The sequence below is a fragment of the Mauremys mutica genome, chromosome 16 (genome assembly GCF_020497125.1).
Source record: "Mauremys mutica isolate MM-2020 ecotype Southern chromosome 16, ASM2049712v1, whole genome shotgun sequence".
NCBI lineage: Eukaryota > Metazoa > Chordata > Testudines > Geoemydidae > Mauremys > Mauremys mutica.
The window spans coordinates 5,607,758-5,635,584 of NC_059087.1; the positions used below are offsets into that span (position 1 = coordinate 5,607,758).

The window sequence follows — 27,827 nt, forward strand, 5'->3', positions numbered from 1 at the left end:
AATTACATGTAAAGCTATAAGCATTATCCTTACTGAAGCTGAATGAATGATTCACAACAAATAATGTTTTCATTGAATTTCATCTCTTTTTCTGGTGATTAGCAGAAACCCTTAGATTTATTCATGATTCCAAAAGATGCATTAATTTATGCTTAGCATTTCTCCCAAATATGAATGGCCCCCAAATATTTGCTGCAAATATTTGAGATTCACATGGTTTAGTTGATTACGTATGTCACATGGTGTCTCTTTTCCCTGACTGGATGACCTGTAGAGCTAACCAATAAAATGTAAATAGCAAATGTTCCAATCAGAAATAATTTAAAATTCACTTTCAATCAAAATGTGTGAATAACATTTGCTTTTCACAAGACTGCACTAATAAGACTCAAGAACTTCAATGTTTAAGGAAAGGTGAGGGAGGCTGAATAGTAATTTTCTGTCATAAATTAGGTGAGCAGTACTTCTAAACTTGTATTCTGTTATAATTATATCAAACTTTTCTATTTCTGTATCTTCCTTATCTCCAAAGCATGTCACATGTTATGGGTCCCACACACCCAAAACTCCCATGGAACACAGTGTGTGTGGGCCAAGGAGTCCATTGCAAACTTACAGGACTTATTCTGACAAAATGGGGGACTTTTGTCCACAGAGAGAAGACAGGGCCTCAGTGTTTAAGATCTCGTAGAAAGAGCCCACCCAATACACAGAGTAAACTTCCCGGAACTCCTTTGATTTACCTTGGAAGAATGAGGGCTGGGTCACCCCTGCTAGGATTTGAGGAAGTAGCTTTAGGGAGCCCAGGTATTTCAACCCGGATGTCTAGAGGTGATTAGACCATCCCATCTGTGTCAGAAAGTGTCTTATTTCAAGAACTGTGATGGAGCTAGTTTGGTTACATAAGAACATAGCACTGTTAACTGTGTCTCAGACTTTGAGACTTGTATTCTGCCTAGAATGGTAGTTGATTCCTGATGCTTCAGAGGAAGCTGAGTACCTCAGTACGATCCCACTCCTACTCACACCCACCATGCACCTGACCAGTTATGCAACTCTGTCAATGAAGGGCATAGGCTGAATCCTTCCTGATGCTTGCTATGATCAGATTATTCCCTGATGCATGATATTTAAAGAGTAACATTTTTAAAAGAAAGGTTTATTTCCCAGTTATTGAGAAGTAGGGGAATGATAGATACTTATCTTTCCACAGTAGAACTTGCAGCTGAATGCCTAATTGTTGAAACATATTTTCTGGATCTACAGAATCCAGAAAACTCTCAGCATTAACTAAACCACGTTTAAGGCATGACATGTTAACGAAAGAATTTCCCATTTTGTGATAAAGAAAAAACAGGGTGACTAAAAAATATAAACAGGGTCTAACCCTGGAACACTTGTGAATGCACCATAGAAGATACAAGGATTTCTTATGCAAGCAGATGTGCTTCAGAGAGTCCCCAGCCCAGTCTGAACATATATAATAATGGCTACACATTTTGTCCAGCTAACCAGCAGTTTTAAACCATTAAATTTCTTTACATTTCCTTCCTCCAGTTTATAAATAATTTGGCTTTTCTTCCTGAAAGAACTGGCTTGCCTTCCACTTTAACAACAGCGTCACCTACTCCTCCAACTTCCTTATATATGCCTGTACCTAAATAACCCACTAGATAAACAGTTGGGTTTCGCTACGCTTGCACAGACCTGCAATACCTGTTCACTCGTTACAACTGATCATCTACCTTCTTCCAGGGTTGTTCGTTTTTAATATACTCATAGTAACAACCACGCAGAGAATTCTAGTCTGCTGTATACCCACTGCTTGGTTCTGCATGGAGAAATGTGTGCAAGTGTTTTAAAAAATGTTTTAAGAGGGATTAATAAATACAATTAACCTGATGATGGAAACTAATGTAGGTTCTATAAAATAAATAATGTTTCCCAAAGCCAAGACCTATATACATGTTTGCATGTTTTGTTTAGTTTTAAAAATTTCTATAGAAAAAAAGGCTAAATTTTTCACTCCTGGATGCTGAAAGTTAGGCAATGAAATCCACATTTAGGCACCTAGATAACTGGCCTGGTTTTCAGAGTGGCTGACCACCCTCAGCTCCTACTGTCAATGAAAACGTGGTCATCATTTTTAAACATGTAAATCTTTCCCTGCAGTGTTTACAACTCAAATGCAGTGGTCTTGTGCCAGTGCATGAGAACTTGAAATTGGCTAGAAACTGACCACAAGCTAACTAAAGTGGTATTCCATTTTCCAAGCTGTGCTATGTAGCAGGGAAACAAACATACCCATAGACAGAAAAATGTAGGATTTTTCAAAATACTTCAGCGTTTGTCACCACAGATGTTACTAATAATGCAGTGAAGGAAATCTATTTTATTAAATCATAGGATTTTGAATCTTCAGAGCCAGATTTGGTGCAGCTCTCAGGTTCTTGAGCAGTTGCTAATGTGGCCAACATTAAATCTTGGTGCTCCTGGTGTAAACATCTCTTGAGTGCACAGATCAGTCCAGTTTCCTTGTGTGGGGATAGCAGCATTCTTAGGCTGGCTTGGCATGAAAGTATATCAGGAGAAGGAGGGTGAAAATGAAACCCTTGTTTTAGCTGACCATTGTGGGACTATGTACAATATTCACCAAGCCAAATGATCGCTTCAACTTTTCTAGGTGCGCCCTCTGTTCTACCTGAGCCTCTCTGACCTGTTTCTGGGGATGTGCTGGCTCATTGGGGCGCTTCTCTATACCACGCCAACCACAAATCAAGATGTTGTCTGCTATAATCTTCAAACAACTGGTCAGGTGAGTAACTCTGGGTTATCAGCTTGTGATGTGAGGTTGCTTTGCACAAAATTATGTCATGAACTGGTCTAGCGGTTATAGCACAGGACTGGGAGTTAGGCAGCCCTGGGCTCTGATCCTGGCTCTGACACTGACTTGCTGATTGACCTTAATAGGTAAGATCTCTGTGTCTTCTCTGTAAAATGAGGATAATTGTACAGACCTACCTTACAAAGGTAAAGTCTGTTAGAGACAGAGAGTAACTTTAGGGTTGCTATGGGGAGTGTTCAGTTGTCTATGTTAAATGAGTTGGTCTCATCTCTTGTTGAGCAGGTACCCAAGGCTATCTCTGTGACTAATGTACTGCTGTATTTCCACACTCCTCCTTCCTGTAAAAGAACAAACAAACTTTGGTATCCCCCTTGGGCTCACCCCTGTAAATCTTACTCCCATGAGTAGCCCCCAAGGGATCCGCTCCTGTTACCCTTATACCAATAGTCTCCCAAGCAGTCCCATTGGATTACTCTGTCTGTGGGCTGCTGTGCTCGTGGTAAGCTCAGCCTGGTGCCCTGAAGGTCAGCTGCGTGTGCTATTCTGTGCTGAATTCATGTGCAGGGGCCTCAGTGAAGTGGAATCATTTTCCTGACAGTTCTTTTTGTCTCATTGGGTTGCCGCTGCATCATTAGGGTTTCCTCCTGTCAGAGTCGATTTGTAGCCGTCTGAAGCATGCCAGGTAATGACTGCAGGGAGAGGAAATGTGTGAGGGGCTGCAAACGGAACACTGTGGCAGTAGGAACGGCTCAGTGCAGAAAGCCATTACCCTCCAATGGCTATAGGGCTTTGGAATGGCTTGTACTGTAAGGAAGGGAGAATATTTCGGAAGCTATTTGCATTTAGGACTTTGGGGCTATTTAAAGCAGGCCAAATTAAAAATGAACTATATTCTGGGCCGAATGAGCTTAGCTGGGAAATAAAGTGAAGCCTCTTAGCATGACAAACCTTGCCTCTGCCTTCATGGCCAGGGAAGTCCCCAGATGCAGAGGAGCTGATGTGCTTCCACTCCATGGAGTGGAGGGGATGCAAAGATTTGGGTAGCTGCACATGAGGTGCTCATGCCTGTGTGCCAGAGACCCCATTCTATGGGAGCCACCAGCACACTGGATTTGGGGCTGGAGAAAGGGAAGTACTGGTTGATCTGTCACTTCATAGATCCAGGCCATTCACCCAGTAGAGAGGGAGCATGCTGGTTGTGAAGGCCACTGTACTCGAGAGGCAGGAGTGGTGGTCATGAAGTTGCTTCACTGCCTGGGATTGATAAATCCTTCCTCTCTGCCCCGTCAGGAGCTCCCAGTTCACAGCCTGGCTTGTGTCAGCATTAAGCCAAAGAATTTCACATACAGTAACTAAGTCTCACACTGGCCCAGGAATCTCTACACTGTGTGCAAATTCCATCAGTAATTGATGGAAATCAATTTAGCCATCACTCCAATGTGGTGGAATATGGCAACTGGTTCACAGCACATAGCAGTGCATGGCCACAGTGGTAAGGTGAGAAGTGAAGAGAACTGTTATCCCATTGAAACTACAGGGAGAATTTAGAGAGGCAGCTTTTAATTACTTGAACTTCAGTTTGGCCAAGGCACAGCTATTACCACCACCGCTCTTACAGGTAATGTCATGGGCTCTCTGGCCACAAGCAGCCAGGAGCTCAGTTTTATGTCTAATTTGGAATATTGACTCAAGTAATCGGCTTTAAAAAAACAACCTACAAAGGCTGAAAACTCTAAAGCTACTGTTTTGTCATCCCCAGCAGTGTCCATTAGAGTGAGGTCCCTCTCTGGGTGTGCACCCTTGAACAGGACAAGACAATGTACTGAAGAGCACACTGTAGGGAGCAGTATGACATTGGCCCCTGGGGTGGTGGAGAAAATTACCTAATAGGTTTTCTCTTCTTTAATTCCTATATTGCAGTCCAGACTTGAATCAGGTTTGTTCTGGTGTGTAGGCCACACATTTTCCATGTAGGCTACCAGGAAACTTCCCACCCCACTCTGTCAAGCCAAGCTGGTGGGAGCTGGAAATGGCTTTTTGCATGTTGTAGAGAGGGCAGGAAGGTAACTTAATGTACAGCACGTGAGAGTGCTCACATTGTTTTGTATTTGGTTGTTGGGTTATGTGGCATAGTTTTGTGTTGGGTTTTTTTAAACATCAGTACACATGGGTAATTCCTATTACTCATGACACCAAGTACTGTACTTAGGTAGCAGCTATTCCATTTGGAGCTTATCTCTGATCTCTCTAGCTCCTCTTACGCTGCTGTAAAAACAATGATACACATTCCCCTTGAGCCTGGAGGTACGGAACAAAAGGTTTGTATGTAATTCAGCCATTAGGGAAGGCATGGCAATGACCCCTTGGCAATGAGGAGATAGTCTACTTGGGGGTTATACAAGGAGAATGAGCCGGGGCAGAGAAGTGAATATATGGGAAGATTCACTAGGCGTGTGGATGCAGGGAGCTTGCGGGACAAAAGTCTCTTCACAGGCCACATATGCAAGTTTGCCATTGGAATACTATCATGAGGCCATGGGTCTTATTGGTCACACATGGCTCAAAGAGGTCAGGGGATTATTAGGGTGACCAGATCACACAGGTGCAATATCGGGATGTGGGGGGGGAGGCTCAGAGCAAAAAAAAAAGAAAAAAACGTCCGCCAGAGCTCCACGCCACACGCCCCCTGCACCAGCTTGCCTCCGCTCCGTCTCCACCTCCCTCCAGCACTTGCGCCACCATACAGCTGATCAGCGCAAGCCTGGGAGGGAGCGAGGAGGAGGAGGAATGCGGCGTGCTTGGGGAAGAGCCAGGGATTTGGGGAGGGATCCAATGGGGCAGTGAGGGGGGTGGGGCTGAGGACACGGGGCCAGGGCGGGGATTTGGGGAGGGATCCAATGGGGGAGGAAGGGGGCGGAGTCAGGGTGGGGGGGGACGCGAGCCCCTCCGGGCTCCACTCTGCCTGTGAGCGGAGGCAAAATATCGGGACAATTCGCATCCCGACCGAAGGTAGGTCGGCACGCGGGACAAATAAGCAAATATCGGGACAGTCCCGATAAAATCAGGACAGTCCTGATAAAATCACCCTAGATTAGGTTGTCGTGGTACATGCTTCTCTGGGGAGTGACAATATCTGCCATTTGTCTGGTTCTGTTTACTCCAGACTACTTTGGGAAAGGTTGGAATGCATGTTGGCCTGGCGTCTGAGCGCTGTAGTGTGTCACAGGAGATGTGGGTTTGGCAATGACTTCAGAGACGCCTCCCTTCTTGACCGAAGTGCAGTGAAGGAGACTGTGTGCTCGAGGCAATCCTCTGTAACCCCTGAGTTCAGGGGACGGCACACTCTGCTTCCCTGGTTTATGGCAAAGCAGCTTGGGGGCATCTGCAAGAGGCTGGAGGAAACGGAGCCTAAAAGGGTAGCTGCAAAATGAGAGAACTTGTCTTTCCTTTGGAGCATAAAGTCTTGGCCGCTGCTGGAGGCAGGACACTGGACTACACGGACCTGCAAGGTACAGCGTGTCCCTATGAGAGAGACCAATCAGCACCTGCCTTTGTCCCAACCTGAGAGATGGCAATAAGTGAGCTCCTGTTGAGATGTTTATGCTACCGCTGCCAGCTCCTGAATGCAGTGAGTGTGAGTGAATCCATTACCCTGATCTCTTATGGTTACACAAACACATATGGCCAGTGAAGGGGGCTACAGGGGACTCACTAGCCCCCCAGACTGTTCCCAGGTCAGGACAAAGGCAGTCCCTCTCTGATGTAAGGGTGCTAGGTCTGGCAGATCCAGCTCGCACTCTGGCAAGATCCTTTTCTGCTATTTACTCTAGGACAGAATTAAAATAACTTGAGTGCTTACCATAGCAACCCCTGCCTCACCTGGGACTTGTGATAAGATACAGGGCGGGGAGGAGGCGGGGTGAGAACTCAGGCACAGGTTGAGACAGGTTGAGCAGCACCTCAGCAGGCCACACGTGAGCTGTAAACTAATTAAATGAATAAACCTCCCCCCATCCCCACCTTCCCTGTCCTGGGCTCAAGAATCTCACAGATGCTGCATTTCATAGATGTGCAGCAAATAACAATGACATTCCTCCTGTCAGAATGTTCCTTCGGGCACTGATTAATGTTTGTAAAGTGCCACGAGGGGCTGGAGATGGGCAAAAGACTGTTATTTATTAGTGTTCTTAGATTAAGTTCAAAGGGAAAGCAGTGCAAGTGTCCCTTCTGCTGCCTCACCATGTGACATGGAGGGATGATCTCAAGAGGAAAGAAGGCAGTTTTGACTGTCTGGCGCATTCAGTCTTTGGCATCTCTGCTGAGAACCAGGAGCTCAATTAGTGCCAGTTGTGGTGGTGGTTTGTGCTGTGTGGACACTAAAGCCAGACTGAGACTGCACACACTTCATCATATCAACCACTGAACAGTTGTCAGATGGTAACAACATTTTCAGTCATGACTAACCTGTACTGGATTATTCATTTTTCAGTGGTGCTCATCACTCTGAGGCCCTGACCCTCAAATGTGTTTTGCCACTTAACTCCCATGGATTTCAATGGGAGATAGGTACTTAAATACCTTTGAGGTTTTAGGCCTGAGCTCCTCAAACATTAATAGTTTTCCCTCCCAACTTCCCGTGAGATAGAGAAGTATTATCCCCCATTGTCCCTGTTTATGTTTTCAGACAAAGACAAGCATCATAATTCCACTCTGCTTTACCAGTGGGGCTCATAGAATTTCTACTACTTTCTTCAGTGGAAGACAATACAAATGATAGTTCCTTTCCCCAAATGCAGGGCCAAGTTCATCCCTGGCATAACTCCACCGCAGTCAGTGGAGCTACAATTGGGGTCAATGAGTGATTTACCAGATATGAGTTTGGCCCAGGCTTTTATTTCCTCTTCCTTGACAATTTCCTCCACTTCAGTCCCCAGCACTTAGCTGAACAAATGACAGTAAAAAGTAACATACTTTCTCCTCTGCTGTCCCTTTCCGGTCGTAACCCTTGATTCCATGCTACAAAACAGAGAGGATGACATGCTATAATTACACACTTCATCCACAGTTTCCCCAATTAAATTCTAATGACCTAACAACATCCTGGTAGATTACACTCTGTTTGGCTCGCACAATGGAAAATCGCAAAATGATTATAAGTAGCAACTGGAGAGAGATAAACAAAGGGCTCCTGCTTTCTCCTACGCGCCAGCTTTATTTCCGTATGCCAGGCTCTGATGGGGACCATGGCCTTCGGCCTGCAGGATTATCCCCAATGCCAGAAGCTGAGGATAGGAAGTTAGGAGAGCAGGGCTGTTTTCCTGGTTCTACCAGTGACTCCATGAGAAGCCTTGGCTAAGTGTGTGTGCCTTAGTGCCCTCATCTGTACGATGGGGTAATAACATTGACCTCGCTCTCGGGGGCTGGTAAGAAGTAAAATGGGTTATGTTTGTAGAGTGCTTTGAGAGCCTCCCATGGAAGGGCAATGGTTCCTTATTAAAAATCCTATAATGAGCCGGAGAGTCATTGCAACATACCTTACTGCAAAGCAATCATCACTTCTCTTGACCTTCTTAGCAATGGCTAAGAACATCTGTGGTCTCAGTGGATACGTCTGCACAACAAAGAAAAAACCATGGCTGGCCCATGCCAGCTGACTCAGGCTGCGGAGCTGTTTTATTGTGGTGTAGACTTCCAGGTTCAGGCTGGAGCCTGAGCTCTGGGGCCCTGCCACCCCACAGGGTCCTAGAACCTGGGCCACAGTCCATGCTTAGACATCTACACAGCAATGAAACAGCCCTAAATCCAGAGCCCCACACGCCTGAGTCGACTGGGCCAGCTGTGGGTGACTAGTTGCTGTGTGGACATATCCAGTGAAGCAAGAAACGCAGTGTCTCTTACCTCGTCAGTAGTCTCCCATGATGAGGTGACATGAGGCTTGCCAATGGGTGACACCAGGATTGACACTGAGTCCTCTTCACTTCAGTCAAGCAGGAGGTAGCCAATCCAGATGAAGGATTTTCTCACCCAGTTCCTCCTCCCACTCTACCATGCATGTGCACCCACAGAAAAAATATAGTGGGTGTTCAGTATGATCAGCTGTTCAGCTGTGTTCAGAAGGTGCTGGGGGGAGGGAGAGGAGCAGGAGCAGGAAGAGGGAGCAGGAAGAGGCAGGGTGAGTACTTGCCTACTTCAGCCCTATGCTGCTCCAGGAAATTCTGCCCCATCCCTTTGTCTCCTTTCCTGCCGCTGGAGCAGCATACAAGCTCAGGAGACGGGCCAGAATCAGCCTCTTAATTTTTGGCATGTCCTGATTTCTGTATCTAGCTCGCCAGGCATTTCTGCCATGCTCAGGGCTATGATAGCTGAGCCCCTACTGAGTGCTTTATATTTCACCTTTAACACTCTCTCGGGGCTCGTTTTTATAGTTTATACAGTGTCATTTTGTCAAGTGCTCTGGGTTTATTGGAGATGAAAGGAGCTAAGGTGCTATAGAAAGTGCAAATGATTACAGATGGAATAAAATAAGGCCTGTTTTTATTTTTCAGATATTTTATGTAGCCTCTTTTCTGTACACTGTCAACTATACCTGGCATCTGTACATGGATTTAAAGGTGAAATACAATCAGAACCTGTACAGCATGTCCCCTCTGGTGAGTGCCACCTTGGCAGTTTTTCATATTATTTATTATATGTTAAGAACTAACACTGTGCTCGGTGCTGTACGAGCATAAACATAACGGCAATTCTCGTCATAAGGAGCTTACAATCTAAGGCCCTGATCCTGCAGCTGATTCTGTGTGGGTTGGTGCCTGTGCCCATGCAGAGCCATGGACGTCAACAGGGGCTACTCGTGGATCTGCTTTTGTGTTCTGACTGCAGGACTAGGCCTGAAAGTCAAAAACAGAGAAGACAACTTGCACAGTAGGTCTCAGGAGGAAAGAATAACTGGGAGGGCCAGATCTCTTAAAGTCAGTGGAACTACACTATTGACATCAGCTGAGCATCTGGCTCCAAGTGGTTTATTATTGTCACTAACCCACTTCTGATGGGCATTGCAGAAGAAACAAATCTCAAGGAGGTATTTGAAGGAAAGGGATGTGGCTTGACAAGCCAGAATTGTGGGGAGGCAGTCCGGGCATGAGCAGCATGGAAAAAGGCTCAAAGATGGACCTTAATGTCCTTGTGTTTCAATTTCCACAGCTCTAAAATGGGGATAATACTTACTGAGTATCTCACAGGAGTGTGGTAAAGCTCCATTCATGAATGTCTGTGAAGTGCTTTAAGAGCATCAGGTGAGCAGTGCGATGGAAGTGAGCTGGCATTTAAAGTACTATTCATACTTGGAGCAGGACAGATTAGCTCTGCGGAGAAGGGGTCCCTACTATCGTCATTAGCCTTTAAAAATGGCTCTTCAAGATCAAGTGTAATCTTTGGGAGTGAAGGAACAAGGACACAGTCCTCAGAAAAACAGACTTTGAGTACAGGCTAAACAAACACTTCACACACCCTGTGACCAAACTCAATCTTTTCAGAGCAGTTTCCTTGTTGTTCGTACCTGACTAAACTCTGAGCAGCTTCTATCTCTCTGAGAATTCCTCTTGATGTATTGCTGCAGAACAACTGGCTTTTTTTACACTTATACGACTCATCCCAATGAACACACTGGCTACGTTTCTGCATATCATTCCTCTTCCCAATCGAGAAGTTGCATAGATGTCACCCTGCACATCATAGAGTTAAATTCCTCAGATGGCTCCCGTTCTGCATGGCTGTTGGGGAGCAGCAGACTTGATAGATGAAAATGCACTTTTGAGAATTTCCATGCTTAGATTTTGGATCAGCTCACGAGGGCGATGTTTTCCTTTCTTCACTAATCCCTACATTCAGATCCAAATTTCTTTTCAGACTTTTTAGTTCTGAGTGTTGTGACTTGAGACCATCTCTAGTCCTTCTGTGCTTAGCTGGCACTTCTCTCTTTATTTCAGATTTAGGGCTCAATCCACCTGGACAACTCTGGCCTCACTAATACTAATAAACCATCTTAACCTAAGGGCCTCTTTTGCCTAGAAACCCCAAGAGCTCCATCTTGTCCCTTCTTCCCTGTCTACATGCATCTGGAAAAGACAGACTCAGAGGATGTGACATATCCAGGGCACAATCTGGACTGATGAACCTGGGGTGCCTTTTACACGACTTTGCTGTGATAGCTACCACTCCTGGTCTGCTCACACAGCCTCCATCATGTAAATTATTCCCAGTTATATTGTGAGTGCTGCAGCCAACTACTCTTGATTTACAGTGCAGAGTGATACAAGTAAACTCCCAGTCCCAGGCTTTCCCCAGAAATGAACGTCTTCTAGTGCCCAGCTCGCTCCTGGACATTATTAATAGAAAATGATATGCACAAACCCTATTATCCCAAATGGAGTTTCCCAAACACTTCTGTTCAAACGCACTGGTTTAAATAAAACAATAAAACAAGTTTATTAAAAAGAGAGATTTTAAGTGAATACAAGTAATGAGGCATAAAAGTCAGAATTGGTTAGAGGAAAAATAAAAGTGAAATGCAACTAATGCTTAACTTAACAAATAAGAATGAATTCAAAGCAAAGTCTCCCTCAGCACACGTTTCAGCAGTCCTACTGGCTGAACTTCTTTCAGCCAGGATCCCTCCCCCAGTCCAACGCTGCTTCCTTTGTTCTTCGCCTTTGTGGATGCCATGGGCAGAGATAAAGGGAGACACCATTTGACCTTTTTACACCTGGCTCAGGCGTCATCTTGTCCTTTGTCGCTGTGGAACTGGTTTGGCCGCTCCACAGACTTGGTACCTGTCTTAGTAACACCATACAGTGAAATCTTATAATGTTACCTACAATGTGCCTCACATACTTTATCAGGACAATATTGGCCAGCAAGTTACTAGTTTTCCAATGATACCTCACAAGGCATACTTGCACAAAGATAATTATAATAGTGTGCAAGGGGTGAGTACAGGGGTACAGACAGTCACACCTCCCTCCTAACAAAGCTGCAAGAGGGTTAGACCCTGGTGACCTGGAGGCAGCAGGTCAGGGGCCTCTTACCTGGACAGGGCATCTGCCACCATGTTTTCCTTAAGCTTTATATGCACAATTTCCATATCAAATTCTTGGTGTATAAGGCTCCAGCGTAGATGCTTGGAATTTGAGCCTTTAGTTTTGTTTAACCAGATTAATAGTGAATGATCTGTTACGACCCTGAACTTTCTGTTAAAAAAGATAGGGCCTTAATTGCTTGACTGCCCACACTATGGCACAGCATTCCTTTTCTAAGACAGAATCATTCTGTTCAGTGGATGTCAATTTTTTGCTTAAGAAAGCAACTGGGTGCTGCTTCTGATTCTCCCATTTGCATCAGCACAGCACCTAGACCAGTGGTCACCAACCAGTTGATCACGATCTCCAGCGGCAGCGCAGTGTGGCTGCCTAATGCTACTCCACCCCTACACCACTTCCAGAAGCGGCCACTGCAGCCCCGTGGTCCTGGGGGTGCAGGGAGAAAGGGGTCTCCCTTCGCTGCTCCTGCCTGCAAGCACCACCACCGCAGCTCCCATTGGCCAGGAGAGCCACATGCCCCCCACTATCCCCACCCCAGAGGCCTCAAGGGCGTCTTGGCCCATTCCAAGAGCGGTGTGGGAGCGGGGTAGGCAGGGAGCCTGCCTTAGCCTCGCTGCACCCGCTGCCGACCGGGAGCCACCAGAGGTAAGTGCTGCCCGGCAGGAGGCCGCACCTCAACCCCCATCCCTGAACCCTCTCCCAGAGCCAGCACCCATGCCCCCTCCTGCACCCCAAACCCCACCCTGAGCCCCCTTCCAGAGCCAGCACCCCATACCCCCTTCTGTACTCCCAAACCCCCTCCTGGACCCCAAGCCCCCAGCCCTGACTCCCCTCTCAGAGCCAGCACCCCATGCCCCCTCCTACACATCAACACTCCTGCACCTAAATTCCTTCCTAAAGCTTGCACCCCTCACCCCCTTCTGTACCCCAACCCCCTGCCCCAGGCTCAGCCCAGAGCCCCCTCTCACACTGCGAACCCCTCAGCCCCAGCCCAGAGCCTGTACCCCCTCCCAAACCCCAACCCCTTGCCCCAGCCCAGTGAAAGTGAATGAGGGTAGGGGAGAGCGAGCAACGGAGATGGGGGGGATGGAGTGAGTGGGGCAGGGCTTTGGGGAAAGGGCAGGGCCTCAGGGAAGGGGTGGGGTAGATCCTGAGTTGTCCTTAGATTCAAAAAGTGATCTTGGGCGTAAAAAAGTTGGAGACCACTGACCTAGACCAACGCCTGATTCATCTGCAGATGGTTCAAACATTTTGTCAAAATCTGGACTAGCTAGAACAGACTTTTCAGACAAGCTTTTCTTTACCTTATCAAACCCTTCCTGGCATGCCTTCGTCCAAATGGGTTTAGTCTTTTTACATAGATCAATGATTGCAGATACAAAGTCACTGAACCCACACACAAACCTTCTGTAATAGTTTACTAGGCCTATGAAAGATTGGCCCTGTGTCTTGGTAGAGGCACAGGCCTATTTGCAATGGCTTCAACTTTTAAGGGATCAGGATATTTGACCTCCCTCTTCCCAGTGTCCCAAAAAAGGGACTTTGGCTGCTCCAGTTTTACATGTGGAGGCTTTTTAGGGGTAGGTCTGCCTCTTTGAGTTTTGACAGCACAATTTCCAAGTGTTTTTTTGTGATCAGCGCAAGGGTTGCCAAACACTGTGGTGTCATCCACCTATGCCCTTACAAAGTTCTGTAAACCATTTAGCACGTGGTTGATCAGCCTCAGAAAGGTGGTTCCAGCATTAATTGAACCAAACGGTTGTGAACTCATAGACTCCTATATCAGTGATTAAAGCAGATTTTTTTTCCTGTGCATCCGTATCTAAAGGAATCTGTCAATAATCATGAGTGAGCTATTTAGCTTTGCTTAAAATGTCCAGCGTAACATCAGTTCTGGGCATGGGATATACATCATCTGGTACTGTGACCACATTGTTACAGTGCTGTCTTTCTTAGGGAGCAAGATCACAGGTGATGCTCAAGAGCTGTCAGACTCTTTAATTACTCTTAGGTCTAACATGCTCTGTATTTCTTCACAGCTTTGTTCTTGCACCTTGTTAGTGGCCCTGTAGGGTCTGCTGTGAGGTGGCTGTGGTCCTTCTGTGATGATCTTGTCAGTTAGCAAGTGTGTTTTCCCTGGCTTGCTAGAAAACACCAAGTCTCCTATATCAAAGGAGTGTTTCCAAGTATTTTTATCATAACACACTTTTTGTTTGGATTTCCTGTCCTTGAGGTTAGTTTGAACAATACCCATCACGTCTTTTAACTCCTTCCTGAGCTTTTGTACATATTCAGTTACTGTCTCTTCCTTTACCTCAGTGTCCCCTTCCCAGGAGTCTCTGATGAGATCTAGGAGTCCCCTCACCTTCCTTCCATATTGGAGATCAAATAGGGAGAACCCCTTTGATTCTTGAGGTACCTCCCTATAAGCAAACAGCAAAAATGGTAATAATTCATCCTAATTTTGAATCCTTTTATTTGCAACATTCCCAGCATGGATTTTAGGGTCCTACTGGTTTCTGGGTAATATGAGGCAGCTTTTCGTTGTTTCACCCCACATAATTTCCATAGCTCATTGAATAGCTGAGACATGAAATATGTCCCATGGTCAGATAAAATCTCTTTAGGGAAACCCACTCTGCTAAGAATAGTGAAAAGGACTCTTGCTACAGATTCTGCCTCAATGTTAGACGGAGCTACTGCTTCAGGATATCTGGTGGCAAAATCCACCATCACCAAGATATATGTATTCCCTCTGCGGATAGGATGTGGCATAGAGCTAGGGTTGCTATCTCTCCAGGATTGTCCTGGAGGCTCCAGGAATTAAAGATTATTTTTAAACTAAAGATTATGTCATGTGATGAAATCTCCAGGAATTCGTCCAGCCAAAGTTAGCAACCCTATATAGGGCCCTCAATGTCCATTGCTACCCTCAGAAATGCCTCTTGTATTACAGGCAATGTATATAGAGGAAATTTCTGGGGTCCTGCACGTCTTTACCTTTTTTGACATAATTCACAAGACCTGCAATAATTCCTCACATCATTCTGTATTCCTGGCCAGAACAATTTTTTCTTTAACCTGTCATAGGTTCTCTGTGCCCCAAAGTGACTCAGGGGATGTGACATTCCCAGGGCACAATCTGGACTGATGAACAGCTGAGTCACCTCAGCTCTGTAACCTGTGGTGCCTTGTACACAGCTAGTGTAGACAAAGCCTTAGTAACACCCTAGAGTGAAATCTTATAACGTTACATACAATGTTGCCACACATATTTTATCAGGATGTTACAGACCAGTGAGTTGTGAGTTTTCCAATGATAGCGCACAAGGCATACTTGCACAAAGATTATTATAATAGTGTGCAAGAGGTGAATACAGGGACACAGACTGTCACGGGGGAAGAGGAAGGAGTGATACCAGTTAAATTCCTGATCTTAAAGGGGAAAGCATGCTGTATGCTAATGTATTCATGTCTATGTGCCTCAGTTTTCCCAACTATAAAATGGGAATGATGATCCATGACTGCAGCACAGGATTGTGTTATATTTTTGAAAAGTAGGATAATTCTACCCTTTCCTAAAGGCAAATTGGTGCCAGCACCCACAATACATCTCCCAGCGAGCAGGGGCGGCTCCAGGCACCAGCACGCCAAGCGTGTGCTTGGGGCGGCAAGCCGCGGGGGGCGCTCTGCTGGTCGCCGTGAGGGCAGCAGGCAGGTTGCCTTCGGCATCAGGCCTGCGGAGGGTCCGCTGGTCCCGCAGCTTCAGCGGACTTCCCGCAGGCATGCCGCTAAATCCGTGGGACCAGGGACCTCCCGTAGGCAAGCCGCTGAAGGCAGCCTGCCTGCTGTGCTTGGAGCAGCAAAATACCTAGAGCCGCCCCTGCCAGCGAGCAGAGTCTCCAACAGTCAGAATTGTTTGTGCTTCTCTTCATAGCTTTGTTACACTTCTGCAGGACTGTCCCAAGTTATGCTGCACAAAATAAATAAGCTACATGCAAAGATCTCATCAAAAGTCTGTTACTTTTCCAGTTTGCTTCTGAAAACTGGAATCCTCTAGCTTTGGAGGAGAAGCCATTCAATACATTGGTGGAAGAAACAGCTGCACAACCCCCAAGGTTAATTTCCATTGCATCGTGCACTCCCCAGTGCATTGTGCACCCTTCAGTTTGACTCAATAAAAAATCCTTTGCCATGAGCCCACATTGGGAAAATCCCTCCACATCCTGTAAGCGTGACCAAAGAAAGGTGTGACCTAGTGATCTGAACACAGTTCTGAGAGCCAGGAGCGGCTGATTTCAAAAATTTACCTACCTCTGGTATGGTCTGATATGGAGATTAATGAATGTTTAAAGCATTTTGATCTTATAAAGTTCTCTGAGTCTTATTATTTATAACTCCCTTTTGTTTCGGGCAAGTACCCAGTCATGGGAATAAAGGGGAATTTGGTTCAGAGTATGTTGAGTATTAAAAACTGACTCATTCCCCAAAGGAGGAAAATGTTAGTCCACATACAGTGAGCAGCTCTAATTTGTTTTCTGGCCCTTTTAATGGATTCTCACACTAATATTTATTACAGCATCTGGTAAACATATACCCATAGCTGTCTCTGGAACACCAGAGTCTCATATTCACATAGTCTTCCCAGGGAGGAGAGCATCAAGACTAAACATGCATCCATGTTTCTTGTCCTTTCCTTAATGTGACATGAGAAACTGACACATGAGGGACAAATCTTCAGGGGGCAGGAAAGTCACGTATTGGTAAGTCAGTGAAAGTTGGTCGAGCAAAATTCCCGTTGCTTTCACTGGGGCCATGATGTAGTCCAGGGAATGAGTATTTGATGGTGTGGTTTACATGCCAGCAGGATGCAAGGGTGGGCCTGTAGCAGGAGAAAACAACTAAGGCAGGAGATGTAGGAAAGCTTTAAAATAAAGCACCCTTCAGCTCTATCATATACGCACCTGATTGTGGTTTTTCCTGGTGCACTCCTGCCTTCCATTTCTCCCCTGCAGTTTACACTCACTGGTACAACTGATGCCCATTTATGTGTAATTTAACCCATTATTTATGTCACTGACCTCAGAATTTGGTCCATTTGCTCTGTAACATTTTTCAGAGCAGTCAGAGTTCTCTGACAGCCACACAGTCGGATCCCCCTCCCCGGGTGGCTTTCCTGGAGGAAAATGGCTAAGTGGGAATCATTCCTGGAGAGGAGTGCAGGAGTTGCTGTGAGGGACTAGTGCTCTCAGCAAGCCAAAATGTCGACCTTTGCATTTACACTAGTAATCTGGGTACTTTCCCGCCAGTAATCCCTCAAGATGATGGTTGCCAACCCTCCAGGATTGTCCTGGAGTCTCCAAGAATTATAGATTACTCTTTAATTAAAGATTATGTCATGTGATGAAACATCCAGGAATATGTCCAAACAAAATTGGCAATCTTACCCAAGACTGGCATTGTATCCCTACTGAGAATTTGTGCATTGAGCTATTCAGAGTTCCTGTTTTGATGAGCCTGGCTGAAATGTAACTAAATGATGGTTGCACTGAAATATAAGGAATGATCATTTAACTAAGCTTTTTCATCTTTACAGGCTTTAGATCATGCAAATTGCATTGGCCGAATAGCAACAATTTTGTCCAGGTAGGCTTTTGTTCTCTCTGACAGGGTTAGATGTTTATAATAAACTCGAGTGTTTTAGACCCAAAATATTCTTTATTTAGAAACAAATCTTATTCAAACTTGACTGTGTTTCCTGTAACTTGGTAATCATGGTATTCTGGGCTTACCAAACTCAAAGAGCCAGATCCTCAGCTGTAAATTGTTTGATCTCCATTCAACTTAGCTATAATAACTCAACTGCAATGAGCCAACTTTTACGAGCACATGAGAGTGAGTGCGCGTGTGTGTATATATATACACACACATTTTTCCTCCAGTGCATGGAATCAGGACTTTGCTCACTTGTGTGTCATTGGCCTCATGCTGCCAGTCGTATTTCACTGTCACCATGAAATTCAAGTGGCCATGATATGCGACGTGACAGCCACTAAACCTTGGGTTGCTACGAATTTGTTACTGTTGTCCCTTACATATCTGACAAGGATTAATTAGTGGTTCTAAAGTTCTTTGAGACCATAAAGCATTAGTGATACTAACAGTAGTATGTTGAGATGATAATGTTCCTTTGAGATAATCAGTAATAGAATCTGAAAACAGCTAACCAGGTACAATTCCTTCCATTACCCGTGGCCCATTCTTTATGCCACACAGAAGCTGTAGGCTATAACACTTGAGTGCTAGAAAAATTATGTTTCAGGCTGTTCTCCATAAAAAGCAAAACGACCTCTCAATAGTGACAGAAGAGAGGGCAAGTATAGTAACTGAGCTATTGCCATTTTCTCCCCTCAGCGTCATCCCTTTCCTATTAATGGTTCCTGTGTTTTGTCTGGGCAACAGCAGTGATTGCTACCAGAACTTCAGCCAGAACAACGGGTAAGCTGCAACCCACCTCTGAGAGCGCCCTGCTTCCTCTGGGGCTGATGAAAGGAGTCACAAAAGTAAACACTCAGGCTGTCCCCTTTCTGACTGCAGGTGTCTCCTGATGCACACAGAAGCAGCCATGCTCACTGGCCAGCTGCAAACCCACGGTGGCTCTGTTTGTTCTGTGATATATTTCTATGGTGTTGGAGTCTTCCTGGTCTCCTTCCTGATCAGCTTCATAGCCATTATGGTAAGAAATATTGTCCTTGTCCATCAAACAGTGAGTTGCAAGGATGATAGTGACTGACATTTATACAGAGATGATCCCTAAGCCATTTCAAAATCACTGATGGACCATATCAGCAGTCCCTAGATTCACCCCCTTGAATAGAGGAACCTGGGCACTGCCACTTTGCCTCTCTGTGCCTCAGTTTCTCCATCTATAAAATGGGATAGTGATACTGACCTCCTTTGTAAAGCGCTTTGAGATCTGCTGATGAAAGGCTCTATATAAGAACTAGGCATTGTTGTTTTTATTATTTTGGGCCAGACCTTTGCTTGACCAGGTCAGAATTATAAAGGCATTTTCTTTTCCTTTCTCCTGTTCTCCTCTGAGGCTGGGTAGTATTGCTTCCCTCTGTGGGTAGCTATAAATAGATGTTGGTTTGTGTGTGTGATGTGCCTAGATGCCAGGGTGAGGGGCAGAATATAAATTATTAAAATAAATGCATGTTTTATTTAGTTTGTGTGACTGTCCCTTTCCCACTGAATATCTGTAGAAGTTCCATCCAAAATACATAGCCCTTTGTGGGCACAGGAATTATTCCACCCACCTCTGAAATGGCCCTTTCTCTGAGGTGGAAAGCAGCAACTATTTAACAGTACACAACAACATTATACAGCAGTATAAGGCAGGAAGTGAAGAAGAATATTGAATCCAACTGATAATACAGGCAGAATGTATGATTTAAGAATTGGGTCAGGGTACCAGGGTTAACACATGTCCCAAAGGATATTTAATGACTGCAAGTGGTCAGGACTTCAATCTTACATCTCATACAAAAGAGTGATAATTTGTTTTAAAACATGTTAAGGGTGATTCATTGTTTCCTGGAGTCCAGCTATATTATCTGCTGCCACACTAGCTAGAATACAAATCATAACTGGAATCAACTCTCATGCATTAAAACATAAATCAACCACAACTTCTCTCATAGATGAGTTATGACATTAATTGTCCATTATACTGTCTTCAGAAGTGTGTTACTGGCCACTGCTGAAGGCAGGATACCAGACTAAATGGACCCTTGCTCTGATCTGGCACTGCAGTGTCTATTTTCCAGATATTTCTTAGATTAAATAAGTACCACATGAAGAACAACCAATTAACAGTACACTAGTGCTTTGAAGCTCTAGATGAATACTTCTTAAATCAGCCAGTACATGAGACACACTGAATCATAGAGTTGCATTTAAGTAGTCAAGTATATTAAGAAATGCATTTTCTTTTCTAGGTTCTTCTCATCCAAGCCCGAGCTTTGTACAAAAGGTTCATAAACTCAACAGGATTCCTGGGTGATCAACAGTGGGCAATGATAAAGATAGTGGAACAACGAGTGGTTTTCTACCCTATCGCTTTCTTCTGTTGTTGGGGCCCAGGTTAGTAGAGAGCTAGGTTACTTCTGCCAGGTTCTAAACCTCGTGTTCTGGCATAGGGAGAGAGGTAGTAATAGTAACTGGAAAGAATGAAGGCTAAATCAATATCATTTTATCAATCCCTTTTCACAGCCATCCTCCTCGGAATAGTGAAGTTGACTGTTTCAGTGAACAGCAGAATCTGCATGGTTCTTTATATTCTACAGGTAAAACCCTCCAGGCTGAAATCTCTTATTCGAACTTGTCTTCTCTCCTTGTCAGTCATGTGAGCTTTTGGTTGGTTCTGTACTCCAACAGGAAACGTACAGTCTGCTGCCACCCACACAAACAGTGCCTAGATGAGCTTGTGTCTGGTTTATGGATGGAATTGAGGAAGGGTCTTTGTAGTGGTCCTTATGTTTGTTTTTTACATGCTTTTTAAGGTCACAAGAACGAAAATAAGTAAGACCTCGTCTCCTCACCCTATTAGGGCTTCTAGGTGCTGGAAACACTGTGAGAAGATCAGATCTTATGTTATTCTGGACCATAAATGGAGTTCTAAGGCATTAAAAGCCCTGGTGGAATAGGTCAAATGCAGACCCTAAGATAAAGAACTTTATTTGGGTCCCCTTGAATACTGCTGTTTGGGTTTCTACAGGACCTGAATGCATAACCTTGGTTCGTGACACTGTTAGCCAGGAGTTTTCTTGGAAGGCCATCTCTTGATGCCACTGAAGCTGCAGTTAGCACTGGGCACTAAAAAATTCCAAAATTCATCTGTCACACTGGGATGTAGACAGATCAAAAATTCAAAGAAAAACGGAGGCACAGTTTTATGAACAGACAAATGTGCAAACTGTTGAATCTCTTAGGGCCAGATATTAATTAGCTTACATTTCTGTAGTGCTTCTCTTCCCCTTAGGATTCCCCAAAGCATTTTGCAAACTTCACTCTGATTCACAAACTATACCCAGGGATCATTTCCGCTCCCACTGAATGGCAGCTGCCGCTGAGGTAGAACCCAGTAGCTGTTTCCTAGCCCAGAACATCACCACACTGCAGTTGAGGCCAGGAAGACATGAAGAATCCTGTCTCCAACTGAAAGAGCAGAGAAAATGCAGGGAGACAAAATGATTACCCTGACATTTGGCCAGGACATCAGAGTTAATAATCATCCTTTTGTGACAAGAACCAGTGGGGGTTTTATAACCATGAGTGGTCAGGGCCTTGGTTTGGCATCTCACTCAGAAGACAGCAACTCCAGCAGCACAGCATTCCCCTTGCACCACGCAGGGGTCAATACTGCCTCAGAGGGAAGAGGGCCAGCTACTGAATCATAAATATCATGTCCTGCAGCTGCCTGTGGTTTCCTCATCTAAGCACCGAACAAACTCGATTCCACTGAGTTTGGTGAGCGCTCAAAGTGGAACGGCTAAAGGTAGATTTAGAAACTAGCCTCGACCATGGCACATAAACGCCAGGGTGGTTGCAAACAAGCATCTGCTGTGGAATGGAGCTTCTACCTACCTGTTTGTGCCCACACAGGTTGTGGGCACAGTCTTTGAGGGCACTTTGAAAACAGGACAGGTGGAAGGATCTAGCACTGATTCCAAAAGGTCTGTGTCTGTGTGCTGAAGCACACTTAAAGCTTGATGTGAAGCCCGCTCAATGGGCTTTGGATCATGATCTCCTGATAGGGCTCTTAAAATTCATTCCAGTTTCAAGGAAACACTGCTTTTCCTTGGAAATGTGTCCTTCTGTGGGTTAGCTGAATCCAGTAACAGAACTGCAGCTCTGAGTCTAGTGCAGACCCTGGCCCAGTGGGCATGGTGAAACCTACGGATTAGAAGTTAACCAAACCTGATGTGCAGGAAGCTGTGTAGGGCAGGGTTATATCCTATGATGTGTGTGGAAAGAGACATTTATGCTCTGGGTTCTCTCTTAGGCTCTAACAGCAGCTTCCCAGGGGCTCCTAAACTGCATCGTTTATGGGTGGACCCAGCACACGTTCCGCTGCATGAAACGCAATGCTTGCCGTGACATCGACACACAGACACCTCTCTTACGTTCCCAGAAGAAGTACTATGCCAGCACGTACCCCACCAGCACCCAGGCAGCAGCTGTAGCTACATCCACGGCGTTGTGATAATTCCCTGCCCAGAAGGAGTGGGCAGCATGTTGCCCTGCAACCCTGGCCCGGTCATGTCTGTGAGACATCAGCTAGAGCTATTCTGCTGATTTTCTTGTTCTGAACTGTTTTGTCAGTAGCACATGCAGAGTTAGACTGGAAAAGCCTGAGCACATCTAGCTGGAGATCAGCTGTTTTCACTGAAGATCGTTATTTATTTTATAGTTTTTTATGAATTTGTAATGGATTATTTTACCTGTGTAAGCCATTTAGTGCAGTCTTTTCCTTATGGAAACATCTCCAGGATTTGTTGGGAATTGTATATCAGAGATCCTTTACAGCTCCTTAAAGACAGTTCTCATAAGGGTAGATGACATGGGGATGTTTTTCTTACCTCAGTGATTATCAGCTATTTGTAATTACAATTGAACAATAAAGCCAAGGTGACTATTTATAAATCATGCTCTTCTACCTCCATGCAATAATGCAACCAAGTCCAACTCTGGCAGCTAAATGCCAGTCACACTTTAAAGTCACACTTTCAGGTTAAAAATCACTGTGCCCTGTAAACCCATTTAAGTTACATTATGCTTTTATAAACTATATTTCTTTGCTTTAAATTAACACAGAAATTACTCTGAAAACAGAATTTAATTTTCATCATTGATGCTGTTTGTTTACCTTTTGTGCTTCACTCGGCTTTGAGAATGAACAAACTAAATTGTTTATTTTCTGCTCCAAAGACCAAATCATGCTCAGCTGACAGTACTTAAATGAGTAACCCCATTTAAGACAAGAGGGCTCTTTGCATGAGTAAGGTGAGCAGGATTTGGCCTGTGGTCCATTTGTAATAGTGACATGTAGCACTTCTACAGAGCATCATGTCTTCAAACAGCTTACAGACATTAGCTAATTATCCCCAAAACACGCCGTGAGCAGGGCTGCTGGAACAATTTGTATAGTGCGGGAGCTGGGAGCCATTGAACCGAACTGTAAACCCTGGATATGATGGAAACCACTTCAAGCCAGGGGACGCTACTGCACCCCCAGCTCTCCTAGTTCCTGCACCTGTGAGGTAAGTTCTATTATCTCCATTTTACAGATGGTGACCTGAGGACAAGCATGTTTAGGGGATGGGGATGTGGGACTGGGTAGAGACCCTCCCTTCCAGGGAAAACTGGCATGGACAATTGTGGGAGTGAGGTGGCTGTGAGTGATTGGCTGTCAAATGCCTGACTCCTACTGCGTTAGGCAAACGCCACTCTGGAACAGGAACAGACTATTGGCCGCAGAAGTCTCAAGCCTCATTGGCTGGGGGAAGCACCAGCACTCCAAACCAAGGCCAAGGGGTTGGCTACAGACCACCTGGGAGACTCTGGATGAATGAGCAGACAGGGTAGGGCTGGAAAGCAGGACTGCATGCAGCTGGAGGGGAGTTTGGTTTTGGAGAGACAAATCAAGAGCTGCCATGGCCATTGCAGAGAGGGAGCAACGTAGACCGCACAGCCTGGAGCCAACAGGACAGCTGAGACCCCACTATGCTGAGTGTACAGCGCACCCCAGCTCCAGAGTGCCAGGCAGGTAGGACTGACTGAAGGGGGCCATGGATCAGCTCAAAACAGAGAGCAAGTGCTTACCTAGGAGGGCATAGGGGGCTGTATGATATATGCTGTACCAAGGGGAAAAGGAGCTTGTGTAACCCCTGCTGGAGATCCTTCCCTGGGGATACTCCTGGCACTGTCTGAGCTAGATACAGTGATTGTTCTGTGGTTAAGTGGAGTACTTGGTCCAGAGGCCTAACAATCCTCTAGGGAAAAGGGTTGGTACTTGTGCAGAGGTATGTGGATGGGGACCCAGGACCGCCTTCCTCAACTGTGGGAACTTCCGACAGTACTATTGTTCCCATTTTATAGATGGTGAAACTGGGTCACAGAGACGTTTAAGGGACTTGCATTAACACAAAACTCCAGTGTTGAGGCTTAAATGCTGCAGGGAAAATTAAAAAAAAAATTCATAGATTTAAAAAAAAAATCCAAATCCTTTTATCAGATTAGATATTTTAAATCCATTTATTCACAGAGCTGTTATATTAGTTCTTACAGGATGCATGTAGAGGTGGGAACAAGCTTCATTAGTTATGGATCAGTCCTGCAGGGAGTACAGACTTTGAACCAAAGGGAGAGAGAAATTTAAGACTAAGTTAAACAGGTAACAGTAGGAGTTTCACAGAAACCTTTCCACCAAAACACTAGTTGAGTTGAGGCTACCTTCTGCCAAGGTGCTCCCAACTAAGAGGAATGGGAGCACGTCATGGCACAAACAGAACGTGTCCAGGGCTGCTACTGCTCTATAGTAGCTGCTCTGTCTTTCATAAACCAAGATCAAACCTGTACTTTCAATCCTGATGACTTTATTCAGGAACAGGAGAGAGAAAGAACAAGTTCCACCACAAACTAAGTACTCTCAGCCTGGAGATGCAGGCTAGAGAGACTTAGCAAACAAATGACATAGCTGCAGATGCCCCGGGGCTGAAAGCTGATTTCTCTGTTTTCGTTAGCAGTGAGGTTAAACAGATCTGGGCAGCTACAAGGGGCAAACCTCCAAAATCATGCATGCCCCTGGCCTGTATTATCTCTTGCTGTTGTATCCCGCGTCTTGTCTCACTAGGTTCTATAACAAATACACTGATGTAGAGTCTGGTTCCTCTGACTGTAATGTGATCATTCATTATACAGCCCCAGGGGTGCACATGGTGCTTTACAGATGGATAAGTTAGCCCAGGGGTTCTCAAACTGGGGGTCAGGACCCCTCAGGGGGTTGTGAGGTTATTACCTGGGGGCAGGGGCGGCTCTAGGAATTGCGCCGCCCCAAGCAGGGCGGCACGCCGTGGGGGGCGCTCTAGCGGTCGCCGGTCCCGCGGCTCCGGTGGACCTCCTGCAGATGTGCCTGCGGATGCTCCACCGAAGCCGTGGGACCAGCGGACCCTCCGCAGGCATGCCTGCGGGAGGTCCACCGGAGCCGCCTGCCGCCCTCCTGCGGCACGCCGCCCCCCAAGCACGCTTGGCACGCTGGGGTCTGGAGCCGGCCCTGCCTTGGGGGGGGGTCGTGAGCTGTCAGCCTCCACCCCAAACCCCGCTTTGCCTCCAGCGTTTATAATGGTGTTAAATATATAAAAGTGTGTTTAATGTATAAGGGGGGTTGCACTCAGAGGCTTGCTGTGTGAAAGGGGTCCCCCGTACAAAAGTCTGAGAACCCCTGAGTTAGCCCCTGCTTTCAGAAGCTCTTAGTCTAGAAGCTAAATTCTCGGGTTCCCACTGAGGTGGTGGGAATTCTGTTCCATGGGAGTTTTTCCCAAGAAAGGAGCTCAGGATTTGGCCCCAGGTTACCTAGGATGTAGCTTCTCAGAAAACACTGAGCCAGGCTCAGTTCTGTTTGCAGTATTCACCACTGGAGTAAGGCCGGTTGTTCGGAGGACACAAACGACTGTTAGTGTCGGTGCTGACAGGTCTTCACGCCCCCCCCCCAAATGCCGTCATTGGCACTCCCTGTCTGTCCTTCTCAGCATCTGTGCTCGGGCCTGGAGCTGGACTGCAGACTCTGACTCATTTTAACCATAGGAGAAAAGCCGTCATTGAACTGGACCATTTCCAGAAACTCCAAACCTTCCTGCATGTAGTAATGCTAACCACTGGATTGCTGGCATGTGTCACGTTACCATCCTAATAAATGTTTAGCAGGGGGAGCATTAAAAGAGTGGATACAAGCTAATAGGAATCAGTAAATACACATACGAGGCTAACATTTCATCCCTAATTCATACTATCCCTTAAGAGCAAGAAAAGACTTTCGAGAACTGTGAATTTCTTGTTTTTTTCCCCCCAAAAGCTGTAGTAAATCCAGCGCTAACTATGACTTCACTGTTCTCCATATGCTGAACTTTACTGCAGCAGTGGGATACGTAGCTAGGTTCTTACGCTGTCCCATCATTGTTACCTTAGCACCTCTTTTTCCTACACATTTCACTTCCACAATCACAGGCCCCTTCTATTTGGGCTAAAGGAGAATCACCCTTCACTGGCAGCAATATAGCACCAATGACACACCGGTGAGCAGTTCTGATTCTATCCAGCATGGGGCAGTGCAGCACAAACACACACTCACAAGTGATGTCATTGCTGTGTTATTTATATAGTATCAGGACTTTTTACATTCAAAACACTGTACAAACTAACCAATGTATCCTCATAACATCCTGAAAGGTAGGGAAGTCTAGTCTCCACTTTATAGATGTGGAAACCCAGGCACAGAGTAGCTAAGAGACGTGTCCAAGGCAATGCCGCACGTTAATGTCAGGATTAGAGCACAGGCACTCTTGGCTCCAGGTCTGTGCTCTATGCACTAGACCGCACCAGCTCCAAGGGTTAGTCTAGGGGTGGAAGGTTTCTGACTTTCTTTTAACTATGTGGTAGTTAACTGGCACTGGCAATTCATAAAGATGCAAATAGACAGACAGTGCTTGGTTCCCAGCCAAATTTCCACAAATTATGGTGGAGAAAACATGGTTTTAGTTAAAGCAAATGCCTGACTTGTCAGATCCAAACAACCTTGAGTAAACTTTCTTGGCTTTTTCACTATACCCAGAATCCACTGTTCTTTGGCAGTCACTCCAGCTACTCTTCCTCCCCCAGAGGAAATTCTATTAGAATCATTCAGCTGGTTTCTGCTGGTTACTGTCAAAGGGCAAATAGCCCCAAAACCAAGACCCCTAGCCAGCAACTGGGTGCACACTGGAAGGCCGCTGCACAGCCACAGGTTATTCAGCTGCAGCATTGGAGCCTTAGTTGCCAGCTGGAGAAAGCTGAAAAAAATTTGACTGCTCACCTAGTATATTTGGTGAGAGCAGAGGCTTTGGCGCAACCTCCAAAATCAAAGCATTGCATTGTGGGATAGAGTTAGGATCAGCTGAACACATGCAGCTGTAGCACTTGAATGACCATATTGCTGATGTACTAGTTCAACCTAGACTTCAGCTAAAGGCCTTGTCTTTGGCGTTATTCCCACCCATTATTGCTAATGCATGTAAAACACCTAGGATAGCTATTGGATGAGGTTACAAGAAATTCTGAAGGGTGCTAGCACATAGCACAAAGCCAGAGGCCAGCTAAAGGCCCTGCTTTGCTCAATTCTGGAGCACTGAAATGCTGACAGATCTCTGTAGTATGAGAGGAAATTCAGGCTCCTAAACTGGGAAGAAGAAAAGTGTTTTGGCCTTAGCCTCTGAAACACCCGCTGCAGTGGAATGTTTCAAACAGCATTTTGTCTTCGTCTTCCATGTCTGGTTGAAGGTGAACAGTCTACAACATGTGACTGAGGATAAAGAGGGCCTGAGACTATAGCTGCATGAGTCCCCTGTAGGGAAGGACATTAGGGTTTGCAGACTCTTTCGTGTATCTACAGAAGTTTTATCAGTTGCAGTGTGTAAACAGAGACTGGTCTCCCTTAAAGAGATGGCAGCATCACCTTGAGTTGTTGAAACTGGAATAAACTAGGCAGTGGAGAAATAGACTGTAGGATGCAATCCTGTATTGATTGGGATTGGCCTAGATGGGATATCAGATGGATTTTATTGTTGTTAGAA

At 45.5% G+C, this 27,827-nt stretch overlaps 1 protein-coding gene across 5 annotated transcripts in view; it reads left to right on the plus strand.

Moving 5' to 3' along the window:
* The window catches only part of TMEM116 (transmembrane protein 116), a 30,620-nt gene extending 7,970 nt beyond the window's left edge, over positions 1-22,650 (plus strand). For 4 of the 5 annotated variants that reach the window (XM_044990429.1, XM_044990431.1, XM_044990432.1 and 1 more), the window contains exons 4-11: positions 2,684-2,815; positions 9,391-9,495; positions 17,537-17,586; positions 18,355-18,438; positions 18,538-18,676; positions 19,941-20,085; positions 20,215-20,288; positions 22,007-22,650. In XM_044990429.1, the coding sequence (XP_044846364.1) occupies positions 2,684-2,815; positions 9,391-9,495; positions 17,537-17,586; positions 18,355-18,438; positions 18,538-18,676; positions 19,941-20,085; positions 20,215-20,288; positions 22,007-22,207 (930 nt within the window). In that variant the 3' untranslated portion in view covers positions 22,208-22,650. The remainder of the gene's footprint in view (positions 1-2,683; positions 2,816-9,390; positions 9,496-17,536; positions 17,587-18,354; positions 18,439-18,537; positions 18,677-19,940; positions 20,086-20,214; positions 20,289-22,006) is intronic. The other variant, XM_044990433.1, reaches the window with a different exon arrangement.
* Positions 22,651-27,827: the final 5,177 nt, after the last annotated feature.